General features: G+C 37.1%; 1 protein-coding gene across 1 annotated transcript; it reads right to left on the bottom strand.

Annotated features, from left to right (window-relative positions):
• Positions 1 to 726: 726 nt before the first annotated feature.
• Positions 727 to 929, bottom strand: LOC116482394 (keratin-associated protein 23-1). The gene has a single exon (XM_058427730.1). It carries the CDS (start codon positions 927 to 929, stop codon positions 735 to 737), a length of 195 nt encoding a protein of 64 aa, XP_058283713.1. The 3' UTR covers positions 727 to 734.
• Between the last annotated feature and the right edge of the window lie 14,726 nt (positions 930 to 15,655).

The following is a 15,655-nucleotide window of genomic DNA, read 5'->3' as shown; positions in this document are numbered from 1 at the left end:
CAGGAACTAGCTCTCTGTTGTTAGAAAACTCTGCCTATCAAGGAAGCTACTCCTTTGCCTCAAAGTGAATATTTTATTTTTAGACAAAAAGTGGGGATTTCAAATTCCCAACAGACATCTTATAAAGAAAATTAACACAAGCTTTGTGATCTGATATCAGATTAAATGAGTTTATTTGGAGAAAAAAAAATCAACTCTTGCTCCATTTTTAACTAGAGAAGGAAGGGGAAAATACAAGAAAACAGAAGAAAAAGAGATGAGTATTCTATGAGAAAAGTTATTTTAATATTAATAGGTTTAAAAAAATTATCCCTTCTGGATAGTAGAATATAGATTCTACCCAGATGATAGCTGAGACGGACTTTGAGAGAAATAATTGTACCGTGGAGGTTTGCAGCCCTTAGCAAGTTGATCGGTAGAAGCCAGATCCACAAGCTGGTCTGTAACAAGAAGACTGGAATGACCTAAAGAGAACATACGTTGGGTGGCAGAATCCAGATCCATAGCCCAGGGAAGGGAAGCCACAGCCTCCATAACCCAGGGATCTGAAGCCACTGGACCCACAGCCCACTGAGTAGCAGCTCCTCGATCCATAGCCCAGGGAGCAGCAGCTGCTGGATCCACAGCCTAGAGACCCAGAGTAAGTCGTCTGTCAGGGACTACAGAGCAAGGAGGTTCTGGGGCGGTAGCAGGAGGTCTGGCAGGGGCTGGACTCCACACAGGACGTCTGGCAGCTAGGGGTTTCCCAGCAGGTCTTCTGAAAGCCCTTGTAGAGAGAGGAACCCAGCTGGCAGGTGCTGGGAGATCAAAGGTTCAGTGCTGTAGACCAGGTTGCTGGGGTACGAGGAGCCACAGGAGTAGCCTGAGTAGCACAGGTAGCCCCCACAGGAGCGGGAGGAGAAGTTTCCAGAGCAGCAGTTGTAGGACATGTTGACAGGAGATGTGAGTTCAGCTGAGCTGCACTGAGAAGATGCCCTGATGTCCCTGCCTGTGCCTAATGATCCAGTGATGTTTATACCCTCACACTGCTGGGTGTGATGCAGTATCTGGGATCCCCCCATTCTTGTGAATGTGTTTTCATCAAATGACTAAGTAACCTAGGTTATAATTATAACTCAACACATTCATTTGTTTTTAACAGCGGTGTAATCATTCCAGTTTATAGAAGCCCATCGGCTTCTCTCTCTCTCTTTCTCTCTCTCTCTCTCTCTCTGCAGAAATAAGGTTTGGTTTGCTTTCAAAAACATTGGTGATGATACACACAGTGCCTCCCCACCCCTTCTATTGAGCTTGACTGTGGGTATTCTGAGCTTCAGCCTGCAAATTCTTACTGGCAATGTACTCCCAACAGTCATCAGCACCCACCCACCACCATTATTTACATATGTTTTATTAAGCATTAACTACATGCGCAACATTTAAAAGTGTGATATGATTTAATCTTTGCAAATATCTTATGAGATACAAATTGTTATAAACAATTAGAAGTGAGGCCATGGAGGTTTGGAGAAGTTATGTAACATTCAGGTAATAATCAAACAAATCATGGACCCCGTGTCATCCCAGGTGTATCTGTCTTTAAGGCTAGCACGAACCACAATGCTACATAGACAATTTGTGAAGCTTGTAATTTCTGCTCCCAGAATCACGTGGACAATTGAGTATGCAGGTGAAAAAAAAATTCCAAGGTGTTAATATTTGCATTTCATCTGATATATCTACTTGAGTATTCTTACCCCTTTTGTGAATTCCCCAAATATAGCCAACTGAGGGGACAGCTTCTTAACTGATTTTGGTTATTTTTTTAGTATTCAGAGTTACTGTGGAGATGCTTTGTTACAAACTATCTTCTATTTGCCCTCTCACTCAGCTTGTCCTAGTTAAGCAACTCATGTTTCATCCACCATGGAGTTATTAGATTCTTTTTCAGTGTGAGGCAGAAAATTCTTTGGCAAACACAGACTTTCACTGGGACTAGTTGCTAAAAACTGATATGCCTTTAGTGAGTTGACTACCAATAAAATACATTTGCAGAAACTTGCATTTTAATAGGGTGCCAACCTTTTGCCAGCTCAGTTGGGAGTGAGAAATATGACACCTTCGAGAGTGATTGATTTCACTCCTTGCTGAGCTTCTCTTGTTCATCCTTCTAGAAAGACAAAGCAGCATAAAATTTACCATTATATTAAGTGGTTAAAATTATCTTTACCACTATAAAACATCAATGGTATAAAGAAAAATCTTGGAATTAGAAATGTTTTTTCCCCACTTATTATCATATCCAACTTCTGCCTTCAAGCATCTTTTAGAAATTGGAAAGCAAAAAGCTATTTATGTAATTTGATCTTTTCAAACTATTTCATAGATGACTGTTTTTTGTAATCTCCTGTAGTATTTGCTTATCTGGCAACAATGGAATATTTTGTCCATTGTTTTGCTAACAAATTTCTACCAAATGCATTGCTCACATTACACTAAATCCCTTTGTGAAAGATGTACCCAAATGGAGTCATTTATGTCAAACTCTAACAAAATGGGGTCAAGAGAGGCCACAAAAAAAATCCTCATGCACACATGCCTGTAACAAGGCTTATCACAAGAACTTCTTCAAATTGCAGTATTCCAGATAAATAGGTTCCAGGACAGTTACCTAGCAACAGCTGTCTTTACCAATAAACAAATGTCAACTCCTACAATGAGCTTTTGACCGGTGAACTTGTCTCAAAGCAGCTTACCTGGACCTCTCTTTGTATTTAAAAACTTCTCCTGTGCCCTAACCCCTTGGATGTGCCTATGATCCATCATCCATCATTCATCATAGCATGCATGTTCCTAGATTGCACTTCACTGCTCTTTCCAATTAAAACCCATTTGTTCTGAAGAGTATATGTGAGTTGCTTTTTAGGTTGACACTTCTCATCCCTCAATGACAAAATCAAACTCCTCCTATCAGATAGGTGTTCATCTCAACTAGACTTAGCTCTTCAGGAACAAAGATCTCAGTATTTGGTAATCTAGTTGACACACACACACACACACACACACGCACACACACACAAACACTGTGGAGGAATTGCAAGGGATGTATTTTGAAATGGCTCATGCAGAATGAGTAATATTTCAGCTTGCAGGGAAATTACATATGTGAGAAGAACGCAATACACAGAAGTTTTGTGGGGTCAGTGATGGTGCTTAGTCTTCTTTGACCTAATTCCTGACACATCATGGGTGCCATTTATTTATTTATTTATTTATTTATTTTTTGAGACACAGTCTTGCTCTGTCGCTCAGGCTGGAGTGCAGTGGCGTGATCTCGGCTCACTGCAAGCTCTGCCTCCTGGGTTCACGCCAGTCTCCTGCCTTAGCCTCCTGAGTAGCTGGGACTACAGGCGCCCACCACCACGCCCAGCTAATTCTTTGTATTTTTAGTAGAGACAGGGTTTCACCGTGTTAGCCAGGATGGTCTCGATCTCCTGACCTTGTGATCCGCCTACCTCGGCCTCCCAAAGTGCTGGAATTACAGGCATGAGCCACCACGCCCGGCCTCATCAATTATTTATATCAAATGATTAACTTTTATATTACTTTCACTCAAGATAAATGTATGCATGTGAAAATAATGTTTCTGCTTTTAAAGTTACCTCTAATTAAAAGTAAAATGAATATTAGATCTATCTTTTATAATGAATAGATCCCCAAGTTAATCATAACCAGTAAGCCAAGGCCTGTTAAGATAGAGCGCCACTTAGAAGATGAATGGAGGATGGAAATTATGGTTTTAGCGTGTAGGGGCACTTCCTGAACAATCTTTATAGTCCTTGTATGTGAATGTGTACTTCTCATTACACAAGGCAACAGGATCAAATAAACCATAATTGGTAAAGGTGGTCAGTTAGTTTAGCCAGAAGTCTGGGTACAACTTTACATGGCAGTAATATTTTAATTATGGCTTTCCATTATAGTACAGATGCAAAAGCCATACACACTACCCAGCCATTTCTCTAGCTCAAATTCTCCATCACAACCAGCTATATACCAATTTTCCTGAATCACTGTGGTATCAAAGTCTTTTAATTAGTTTTCCTCTATTCCTGTAGGCATATCAGTGTTATTTAGGGGATGTCCAGCAGTCTATTATAGCCACTATTAATCTCAGCTATTTTATAATTTCTCAAACTCTACATAATTTTTAAAAAGATAAAAAATAACTACAATTTTTAAAAATTAAAAATGCACATAGGTTACTTTTGGAACTTGGAATACTCTTCTAAAAATAGATATCACTATAATTTTTTCAAAAAGTAAAATTCTTCATATATGTAACTTAAGGCAATGCAATAGTTTTATTTATTTATTTATTTATTTATTTATTTTTGAAACAGGGTCTCACTCCCATGGCCCAGGCTGGAGTGCAGTGGTGCGATCTGGCTAACTGCAGCCTGGAGTTCCCGAGCTCAAGTGATCTTCCCACCTCAGCTTCCCAAGTAACTGGTACTACAGGCATGCACCACCAGGGCGGCTTTTTTTTTTTTTTTTAATTTTTAGTAGAGATGTGGTCTCTCTGTTGCCCATGCTTGAGCTCAAACCCCTGGGCTCCCCACCTCAGCCTCCCATAGTTCTAGGATTACAGGCATGAGCCACTGCGCCCGGCTTTATAACATAGTTTTAAATATAAAGAGCCACTTCTTTATTAAGCAAATTAGAAAACATCCCTCTAAGAATTTAAACACATTTAAATATATATTCACTATGGATGTGTGTGTGTGTGTGTGTGTGTGTCCATAAATTTTGAGAAAGGTCAAATATTATGGTTATATATTTACTGAATTAGGAAATTTTGCCAAATACTTTGCATCGCTTCATGTCACCTTTCTATAAAGCTGTTTGGATCTGAAGGTGCATTCGTGGATTTCACACTAATGCTTTACAGCATTGAAGGAGCTATAATCATAGAATAATAGTTTGTCATCTGAGGAAACGATGTAATGCAGTCGAAAAGCTGCAAGCTTGGGATTGGAATGCATGTCCCTGGCTCTGAGTCCAATTCTTTCTTCCATTAGGCTGGTGAAAAAGTAATTGTGATTTTTGACATTGAAAGTAATTGCAGAAACTGTAATTACTTTTGCACTTTACATGATGCAAATGCATGAACCTTAAGAGAAATTATATATTCTCTTCACTCTGTATTTCCATAAACATGGCCCTCTAGCATGCATCTCATATTTGTACATATTCTTGAATATGTCTCATTTGAAATGTTGAATTTCCCTTACTTTGACTATATCAATATGTTCATTTTAAAAATCAAAATCTCTTAAAAATTTCAGTGCTTGAAGTGATCCTCAATATCTGTCCTCAATCCATATCCCAAGCAAAATTGCCTTTGGGGCCTTCCTCAATTATTTTTCTTTCTCTTTCCAATTGCTTCATTCTCTTTCATTCTAATGGTTCTTTTATTCTCACCCTTATAACCATGCTCAATCTTCTTCAATCCAAAAATTTTAAATAGTGCCATTTTCTCTATGATTATATAGCTCTTCTTATTTTATATCAGAATTATCTAAAGAGGTATGCAATCAGCTTGTCAGCTATCTCACTTTTTATTCTCTTTTCAATAACTGATATGATTAGGCTTTGTGTCCCTGGCCAATTCTCACTTTGAATTGTAACTGCAATAATCCCCATAATCTCCATGTGTCAAGGGAATTACCAGCTGGAGGTAATTGAATCGTGGGGGCAGTTTCCCCCATGCTGTTCTCGTGATAGTGAGTGAGTTAGCACAAGATTTGATGGTTTTATAAGGGGCTCCTCCCCTTTCACTCAGAACTTCTCCTTCCTGCTGCTTTGTGATGAAGGTGCCTTGCTTCCCCTTTGCCTTCCACCTTGACTGTAAGTTTCCTGAGGTCTCCTTAGCCATGCTGAAGTGTGAGTCAATTAAACCTCTTTCCTGTATAAATTACTCAGTCTCGGACAGTTCTTTATAGCAGTATGAAAAAGGACTAATACAATTACCATCTTGTTTCTGTCTGGTTTAAAACTCTTCTGGAATTGCTCTGACATGGTCAGCAGTAGCCTCAATGCTGACAAATATGATGTACATTTTTAGGATGATCCCATGTGAACATTTAACCATATTCAACACAGGCAACTATGCCCTTAACCTTAAATCATGTTCATCTATATACTTCCATGAGATTACAGGTCTAGTCTTCTATCTAACTTTCACCTAATTCTTTGTTACTATTAGTTGGATTTCTTTCATAACATTCCTGAAGACTTGGTGTTGATCTCTGGACATATTCTCTCTACAGAGGAGACACCTCCCTTCCATGGCTTCAAATACCATCCATATTCTGTGACACTGAAATATTCAAATTATCTTTTCAGTCTGTATAGTTTTTTCTTTTTTAATTCCAGACCTAAATATCCAAGTACTTCTTGCCATTCCACTTAAAGGTTTCATAAGGGTGTTAAACTTTTATGTGTATGACATTGAACTTTTGCTCTTCTCTTGTGAGGCAGAAATATTTTTTGTCTCCTATTAGTAAACTGCATTTCCACCTATCTAGTTGTTTAACTCAGATCCATATTGGAAAGGCTTTAAAGTTCAACTGGCAAAGATGATAACTTATGGTGTCCATTCATTTTGAGTTTCAAGACCATCATTAAGCTACGTCTTGTTTGTCATCCCCAACAGAACCATAGTAGAAGTTCACTATTTGGGTAATGGATACACTAAAAGCTCAGACTTCACCACTATGCAAAATATGCATCTAAGAAATCTGCATGTGTACGATCTAAAAATATAAAAATTAAAAAAAAAAACAATGGTGGTGTAGTCATTATCTGTTACCATCAAGAATAGAATGTGTTAGTTATGCTGGTAGTCTAATGGGTGCCTGGTGGCATTCTGTTTTAATGTTGGTTTTTTTCTAACTTTTTAGTGGCTGTCATTATATGCTACAGTAATTAATAGGGGTCTGCCCAGAATAGTATTTCAACAGGTAAAAGATTACTTTAAAAAAGGTTTATGCATTTGTTTATTTTTCTAGCTGTTTTACTCAAACACAACGTGTCAGTTAAAATTTAGAAAAGCAAATATGTTAATTTAGTTACAAGTAAACTTTATTACACAAAATTTATTTTTAGCCATAGTTGAAAAAACAACAGTTTATTTGCTTATGCTTGAAATAGCAATGCCCTATGGGAATCTCAGTGATGCGATCAGTCTTTTCTGTGCTCTTCCCGCTTGCTAAAAGGAGACTAATATGTGAACACTGACAAGCATATGAGAATCATATATTGAGGGGAATGTGCTCAGAAGAACAAAGATGTGCTCAAAGGACAAAGTGTCTGAGGCACAGTACCTTCAAGAGATTCAAAATCTAAAAGTTCATACTCTATATAATTATCATATATTTCTTACAATAGACTTATGATTTAACTAATATTTTCACTTCTCAGATAAAGATATAGAGATACATTAAGTAATTTGTTAAAAAATTATTTTAACAAAAAGTTATAAATCCAAAAAGTGAGACTAGTTCTGTCTGTCTGCAGATATTTCATTATTCATCCCTACTTTCTGTGTTTATTAAGCCATGATATAAAGCTAACAAATGCTGAGGATCAAATGTATGACACAGGTGAGGTGATGTTATTATTAAGCTCCTAGCATTTAAAACTCCTCAGAAGAAGGACGAAAGTGGAAGGAAAGAATAGAGTATCCCAGACAGAGTACTAATGCAAATGACAGAAGATAGGGAGTCGAAAAACAAAAGGCAGATCATTTTAGAATCCATAACGGTATTCTTTTCTTGTCTAGAATTTTAAAATAAAACCTTTCTGAGTAGAATTGCATCTCATGGCTTCAGTAAATGTAGGCTTCTGTACAAAACATTACTCTCCATGTGTTCACAATTGATTAAGAGAACATTTCTGCATCATTTTCCCCAGAATGAAGTTTGCAGCTCCCAAAGATGTACTAAATGTGGTTGACTGTTTTTCCTGTTCTCTCTAGTGTAATAATAGACCATGGTAAATTACCCTAAGATTGTCAAAGCTAAAGCATTTTTCAAATTTGGTTTATAAGCTGGAGAAGATGAACAGCCAATGACACCTCTTCACCTTACAATATCCATAGAATACAGACAGTGAAGTCTCTGGAATCAATTTTACAGTCAAGACGTTAACCTTTGTGGTCATTTGCCCAGCAGAAAGAGTAACTTGTTAAAAAACACAAAATCAGTTACTATTCACTTCTTTTGATGATTATGAGTGTGTTAACAGCTTTCCCTTCAATTACATGACTAGGGTTATTTTGCCAGTAAAGTACCAAAAAGATAATATATACCAGAAGCAAATTTAGATATTGTCTCTTTGCAGAAATGCCCTGAAATTAGGGCAATCACTCATTATTTTGAGTATAGATTTTAACTAAAATTTGTTTGACTGAAAATTACAATATTATCTAGCCCAAAGACACTTGGGAAAAACAGTGTTGTGTTTCTTTCAACTCCACTGTCCAGAAGAAGAAAACTAGAATTCTCCCTCTCATTCTTTTGGAAAGTCATAAAACACTTGAGCATATTAACAAACTTTTAAAAAGGATAAAAACAAATCTGATTAATGTGGCTAGTCCAAATTAATCATATAAATATAAACTTTGTATCCAATCTATTAATATTTCTTAAAACCAGTGTCTCAAGCAATTAACATTTGAGGAGAAGGGCTTTGGTCATTTGAGATTGGAATGGAATGATATTACGGGTATAGTTCAGGAAACAAACTGGAGATTAAAGGGATACCTACTAAAATAGCTGGCAAACATTAAAGGAAAGAAAAAACTTAGGGCAATTTCTAATTCTTTGACTTTGCTCACTACTTCTATAGCTACCCTTACTAGATTAAGAACTTCCTATATCAGTAACTACATCTTCTTCAATAACAATCAAGCTGAGAAACGAATCATCAACTCAATTCCATTTACAATGGCTACAAAAATAACTAGGAATACATTGAACCAAGAAGGTAAAAGATCTCTACAAGGAGAACTATAAAACACTAATGAAAGAAATCATAGATGATACAAACAATGGAAGAGCATCCTATACTCATGGATGGGCAAAATCAGTATCATTAAAATGACCTCACAGCCCAAAGCAACCTACAGATTCAGTGCAATTCCTATCAAATAACAACATCAGTTTTATAGAATTATGAAGCCTAAACTTCATGTGGAATCAAAAAAGAACCACAGTATCCAAAGCAATCCTAAGTAAAAAGAACAAAGCTGGGGCATTACATTTCTTGATTTTAAATTATACTACAAGGCTATAATAAACACAACGGCATAATACTGTATAAAACTAGAGAAATAGATCAATGGATCAGAATAGAGAACACAGAAATAAAGCCAAATACCTACAATCAACTGATCTTTGACAAAGTCAACAAAAATATACACAAGGGAAAGCACACCCTGTTTAATAAATGGTGCTAGGAAAACTGGATTGTCATATGCAGAAGAATGAAACTGAATCCATATCTTTCACTGTATACAAAAATTAACTCAAAATGGATTAAAAACTTAAATGTAATATCTGAAGCTATAAAAATCCCAGAAGAAAACCTAGGAAATCTCTTCTAGACATTGACTTAGGCAAAGAATTTATGACTAAGACCACAAAAGCAAATGCAACAAAAACAAATATAGACCAATGAGACTTAATTAAACTGAAAAGCTTCTGCACTCCTAAAGAAACTGTCAACAGAATAAACAGACAACTTACAGAATGGGAGAAAATATTTGAAAACAATGTGTCCAACAAAAAGACTAATATCTAGAATCTACAAGAAGCTCAAACAACTCAAGAAAAAAAAAAACAAAAACCACTATCAAAAAGTGGGCAAAGGACATGAACAGACATTTTTCCAAAGAGGACATACAAGCAGCCAACAAACATGTGGAAAAATTCTCAACATCATTAATCATTAGAGAAATGCAAATTAGAACCACATTAAGATACCATCTTACAGTAATCAGAATGATTATTAAAAAGTCAAAAAACAACAGATGTTGGCAAGGATGCGGAGAAAAGGGAACACTGTTGGTGGGAATGTAAATTAGTACAAACTTCATGGAAAACAGTATGAAGATTCCTCAAAGAGCTGAGAATAGAACTACCATTTGATCTAGCAATCCCACTATTGGGTGTCTACACACAAAAAAGAAATTGTTATATATATTAAAAACCCCTGCACTGGTATGTTTATTGTAACACTATTCACTATTGCAAAGTCATGGAATCGGCCAAAGTGTCCATCAATGAATGATTGAATTTTAAAAAGTGATACATAAATGCAATGTGATACACTCAGCCATAAAAAAGAATAAAATTGTGTCTTTTGCAGCAAAATGGATGGAAATGGAAGCCATTATCCTAAGTGAAATGACTAAGAAACAGAGTCAAATATCAGATGTTCTCACTTATGATTGGGAGCTAAACAATGTGTATACCTGGATATACACAGTGGAATAATTGACTTTGCAGACTCCAAAAGTTGAGAGAGTGGGAGAGGGTTGAGGGATGAAAAATTACCTATTGGAGACAATGTAAATTATCTGGGTGATGGATATGCTAAAAGCCCCGAGTTCACACTACATAATATATTCATGTAACAAAACTGCACGTTTACCCTTAAATCTATAAAAATAAATTAAAATAGAACTTTAGAACAGAAGAGTTTCCATACATCAATAACTGCAGCTTCTCACTTTAATTAACAGACTTTAGTATTCTTATACTAATCTTTCAGAAATGCCAACTAAAAACCTTATAACACATCTTACTAATGAATAATCTACTTATGTTCTCAACACGTGACTAACTTTCATTAAACTTAAAAAAAAATCATAGGCTCACATAAAGTTGTACAAATAGTACCTAGAGTCCCTTCACCCAGCCCCCTGCAATATTGCCAACTTATTTAACCATACTACAAAATCAAACTCAGGAAATTGACACTGGTGCCATGTTGTTCGCTAGACTACAGACCTTATTGAGTTTTGCTGGTTTATACATGTACTCATTTGTGTATGTATGTGTATGGTTCAATGTAATTTATCTAATGTATAGATTAGTGTAACCACTACCACAGTCCAGAAGAAAAATTCTTCCATTTATGATTAGCATTTTATTTTTATTTTTTTAGAGACAGGGTCTTGTTTTGCTGCCTAGGCTGGATTGCAGTGGTGCAATCAATAGCTCACTGCAGCCTGGAACTCCTGGCTTCAATACTCCCGCCTCGGCTTCCCAAGGAGCTGGGACTACAGGCATGCACCATGTGCATGAATTACAATGTTCATGTAATGAGGCAGAAATATGAGCCACATATTTGCCCTTTTATAGTTATAAAATGTTTAATTTAGTTATATATGAAATTAAAAATGGAAGCTTGTGTTTTCTAGACAACAACACTAGACAGTAACGCAGCATTTGAGGTGAGTGGTGCAAGTGGTGGTATAGAGCAGAAAGAAAGATCAGGTCAAAATATGACACATTTATGTAATTATGTCCTTTTTTCCCCAAGTCACAAGTAGAAGCGGTGCCATTAGAAATGTAAAAATTTTGGATGAACCTGGAGGACATCATGCTAACAGGAATAAGCCAGACACAGAAAGGAAAATACTACATGGTATCATACATGTAGAAATCTAAACTAGTTAAACTCACAAAAGCAGAGACTAGACTGGTAGCTGCCAGGGCCTGGGTGGAGGGTAAAATGGGAGGGTGTTGGTCAAAGGGTAAAAAGTTTCAGTTATGCAGGACAATTAAGTTCTGGATATCTAATGTATAGCAATGTGACTGTAGTTAACAATATTGTATCGCATACTTAAAATTTGCAGAAAGGGTAGACCTCAGTGTTCTTGCCACAATCAAATAATCAATCAAATGGAAACTGTGAAATTATAACTATATTAATTACCTTGACTGTGACAATTTCACAGTATGTGTATATATATTATATCTAGTGTGTGTATCTCAAAACATCAATTTATACTCCTTAAATTTATATAATTTTTGTAGACTATACCTCAGTAAAGATGAGAAAAAGAAAAAAGGCATAAATTGATAAGGTAAAGTAATTCTTTCCAGGAAATGATACGCATAATTTCTTTTCCTCCTCAGTTTCCATATTAAAGGAAAAAATGATATTCAGACTTTTGCAGCACATGTGTTACTAAGTTTTACAGTTAACATTACTGATTTCACATACTGTTGTCAGAAAAAATTGTGGGATTTTGAAATGGGGGAAATGTATTACTGTGTGGTCTGTCTAGTTCATTTTTCAAGGTATTGTCACTTATTATTGCTTTTGAACTCCTATATAATTCTGTAAGTTGAATAAAATTGTTAATAATGCAAATGATTCTAGTCCATAGAAATGAAATAGTTTCTGTTAAGTGGAATGATACTGATTTTTACTCTGTGTACAGTGACTACTTTGCATCTATCAGTGGATTCATTTCAACCTTCCTAACAACCTGTATAAGTGTTCTCTGAATTACGTTTTGAACCAGTTGTAGCATCTTAGCAGTCCCCACATTTATTAATGAGTTAAATAAAAATTTTTATATGTGTTTATTTTTTCATTTGTGTAAGAATCGTGACTTTGGCTGGGCGCGGTGGCTCACGCTTGTAATCCCGGCACTTTGGGAGGCCGAGGCGGGCGGATCACGAGGTCAGGAGATTGAGACCATGGTGAAACCCCGTCTCTACTAAAAATACAAAAAAATTAGCCAGGCGTGGTGGCGGGCGCCTGTAGTCCCAGCTACTCGGAAAGTGAACCCGGGAGGTGGAGCTTGCAGTGAGCCGAGATTGCGCCACTGCACTCCAGCCTGGGCGACAGAGCAAGACTCCGTCTCAAAAAAAAAAAAAAAAAAATATATATATATATATAGTATCACATTTTAAACATTTGCCTTCCCTTTCTTTAAGTTGCAGGGAAGCAGCATGCAAAAACAGAAAATAAAAATGGTTGGAGATCAACAGAGATGAGATATTCGGATTGGAATAACCATGAATGATTTCTTTTGAACAGCTGGATAGAGAATTCTGGACTTGAACAATAGATACCTGATGTTTTCTTAATTCGTATTGTGGTGCCTCTCAAGTAATAGTCTGCAACCCTGAGCTTGTGCTTGTTAACACTTTATTAGACTGCTAATTGTAACTAAGTCTCCAGTTACATAAACGTTGATATCTAAGAATAACATGAGCCCCCAAAACCACTCCCACATATGAAATGTGAAGTTTATTTTTTTAATTGTTTATCATTGACATCTTGCCACCCCAGACACAAAGCTAAGGCTCTCTATGGCATCCATGTTGCTTCTGTCTCTATTTCTGGATTTGTAGAATTGGACAATCACACTTTCTTATTATTATGTATCTTCTACCTCTTGCTGACCACATTTCCCAGTTTAATAAAAAAGGAACTTGCAGTTTTGTCCCCGAAATCCACACTGTATTCTTCCAAGCAATTATGCCACCACTTACGCAGTTTCCTCTTTCTGGCACTCTCTTCTCACGCATCCTTCACACCAAAATCATAGGAGGAAATTTGTCTCTCTCACTACTGAGAGACATGAGTCTAGTGACATTGGTCTTTTCTAAGCTCTCAGCACTTTTCACAGAAGAGCTCTAGTGCAAAGTTAAAGCTCAAACACATCTAGTGAGCTGCATTAGAACAAAGAGCTGATGTCACTTGGTGTATTAAGGTCATTAGGAGTGGAATAATTATAAGTGAGCTTGAAAGCAATTTGTCCTTTCCACTCTGCTTTTTCTTAGCCAGTGATGGGAGTCAGCCTTCCATTACACTCTCTGTTACCATCATACAACTTAGGCATTGACCCACAGTTACCAGGTGCCTAAAGTTGACAGCACCCTAAAGGGTGAATGTGGAGAGGAGCAGAGTGTACACAGAGAAGGAGAGAGAGAGAGAAGAAAAGCAAAGAGAAAAGGTGAGAGAAGAAAATAAAAAATAGAGATTAGCAGAGATGAGATATTAAGGAAAGATTACTCATGCGAAAAATGGAGGAGGCAAAGAATGTTCGTTTTGTCTGAATCATGAAATCTAAGTTTTCACATTATACTTTGAAAGGTTTAAATATTGAAAGTATTCTAATATGTTAATTTCCTCCTTTACTCTCTGCCTCCCTGTTTCAATTATTTGCATTCCACTTAAAGACTGCATTAGAATGGGGGAGATTCTTCAAGTCACTACAGAACTAGATTCTCTATGTCACTGGACACCCCTTCCTTCTATCTTGGGATTGCTGCATTTTAAACATTTCTCTGCGCTCATCTCTCCTTGCAAGGCCTGGTGCCTTCCACACTTGAAGTTATGAGCCTCTAGCTCCCAGGACTTTTACTGGCCATGCTACTGTGACCCATTTAGTTTGTTTTCTCAAATGATTTCTTTAATCCACATTTTACTCATTCCACATTATTTAAAGATGAATTAGTAGTCCACCTTCAATGCTAATGGCATAATTCAGACTCATAGGACCTTTATGTCTAATAAACATTTTTAATTACCTATTTACACCAAAGTCAATGAGTAGCTCTGCACTTGACGACATTTTTTTTTTTTTTTTTTTTTTGAGTCAGAGTCTCACACTGTCACCCAGGCCGGAGTTCAATGGTGCAATCTTGGCTGACTACAACCTCCGCCTCCCAGGTTCAAGTGATTCTCCTGCCTCAGCCTCCCAAGTAGCTGGGATTACAGGTGCCAGCCACCATACCTGGCTAATTTTTTGTATTTTTAGTAGAGCCGGAGTTTCACTATGTTGACCAAGCTGGTCTCAAAATCCTGACCTTGTGATCCACCCACGTCAGCCTCCCAAAGTGCTGGGATTACAGGCATTAGCCACCACGCCCTGCCCAATGACACGTTTTTTTTGTTTGTTTTTTAAATTATACTTTAAGTTCTAGGGTACATGTGCACAACGTGCAGGTTTGTTACATATGTATACATGTGCCATGTTGGTGTGCTGCACCCATTAACTCGTCATTTACATTAGGTATATCTCCTAATGCTATCCCTCCCCCCACCCCACAACAGGCCCTGGTGTGTGATGTTCCCCTTCCTGTGTCCATGTGTTCTCATTGTTCAGTTCTCACCTATGAGTGAGAACATGTGGTGTTTGGTTTTTTGTCCTTGTGATAGCTTGCTGAGAATGATGGTTTCCAGCTTCATCCATGTCCCTACAAAGGACATGAACTCATCCTTTTTTTATGGCTGCATAGTATTCCATGGTGCATATGTGCCACATTTTCTTTATCCAGTCTGTTGTTGATGGACATTTGGGTTGGTTCCAAGTCTTTGCTATTGTGAATAGTGTCGCTATAAACATACGTGTGCATGTGTCTTTATAGCAGCATGATTTATAGTCCTTTGGGTATATACCCAGTAATGGGATGGCTGGGTCAAATGGTATTTCTAGTTCTAATTCCCTGAGGAATTGCCACACTGACTTCCACAATGGTTGAACTAGTTTACTGTCCCATCAACAGTGTAAAAGTTGTTTCCTGACTTTTTAATGATGGCCATTCTAACTGGTGTGAGATGGTATCTCATTGTGGTTTTG

Source organism: Hylobates moloch, unplaced genomic scaffold (assembly GCF_009828535.3).
Source record: "Hylobates moloch isolate HMO894 unplaced genomic scaffold, HMol_V3 SCAFFOLD_14, whole genome shotgun sequence".
Classification (NCBI taxonomy): Eukaryota; Metazoa; Chordata; class Mammalia; order Primates; family Hylobatidae; genus Hylobates; species Hylobates moloch.
Note: the sequence above shows the minus strand (reverse complement) of the source record. Positions and strands in the feature narration are given on the sequence as shown.

Coding starts and splice junctions, on each gene's coding strand:
- LOC116482394 (XM_058427730.1), bottom strand. CDS start 929: ATGTCCTACAACTGCTGCTCTGGAAACTTCTCCTCCCGCTCCTGTGGG.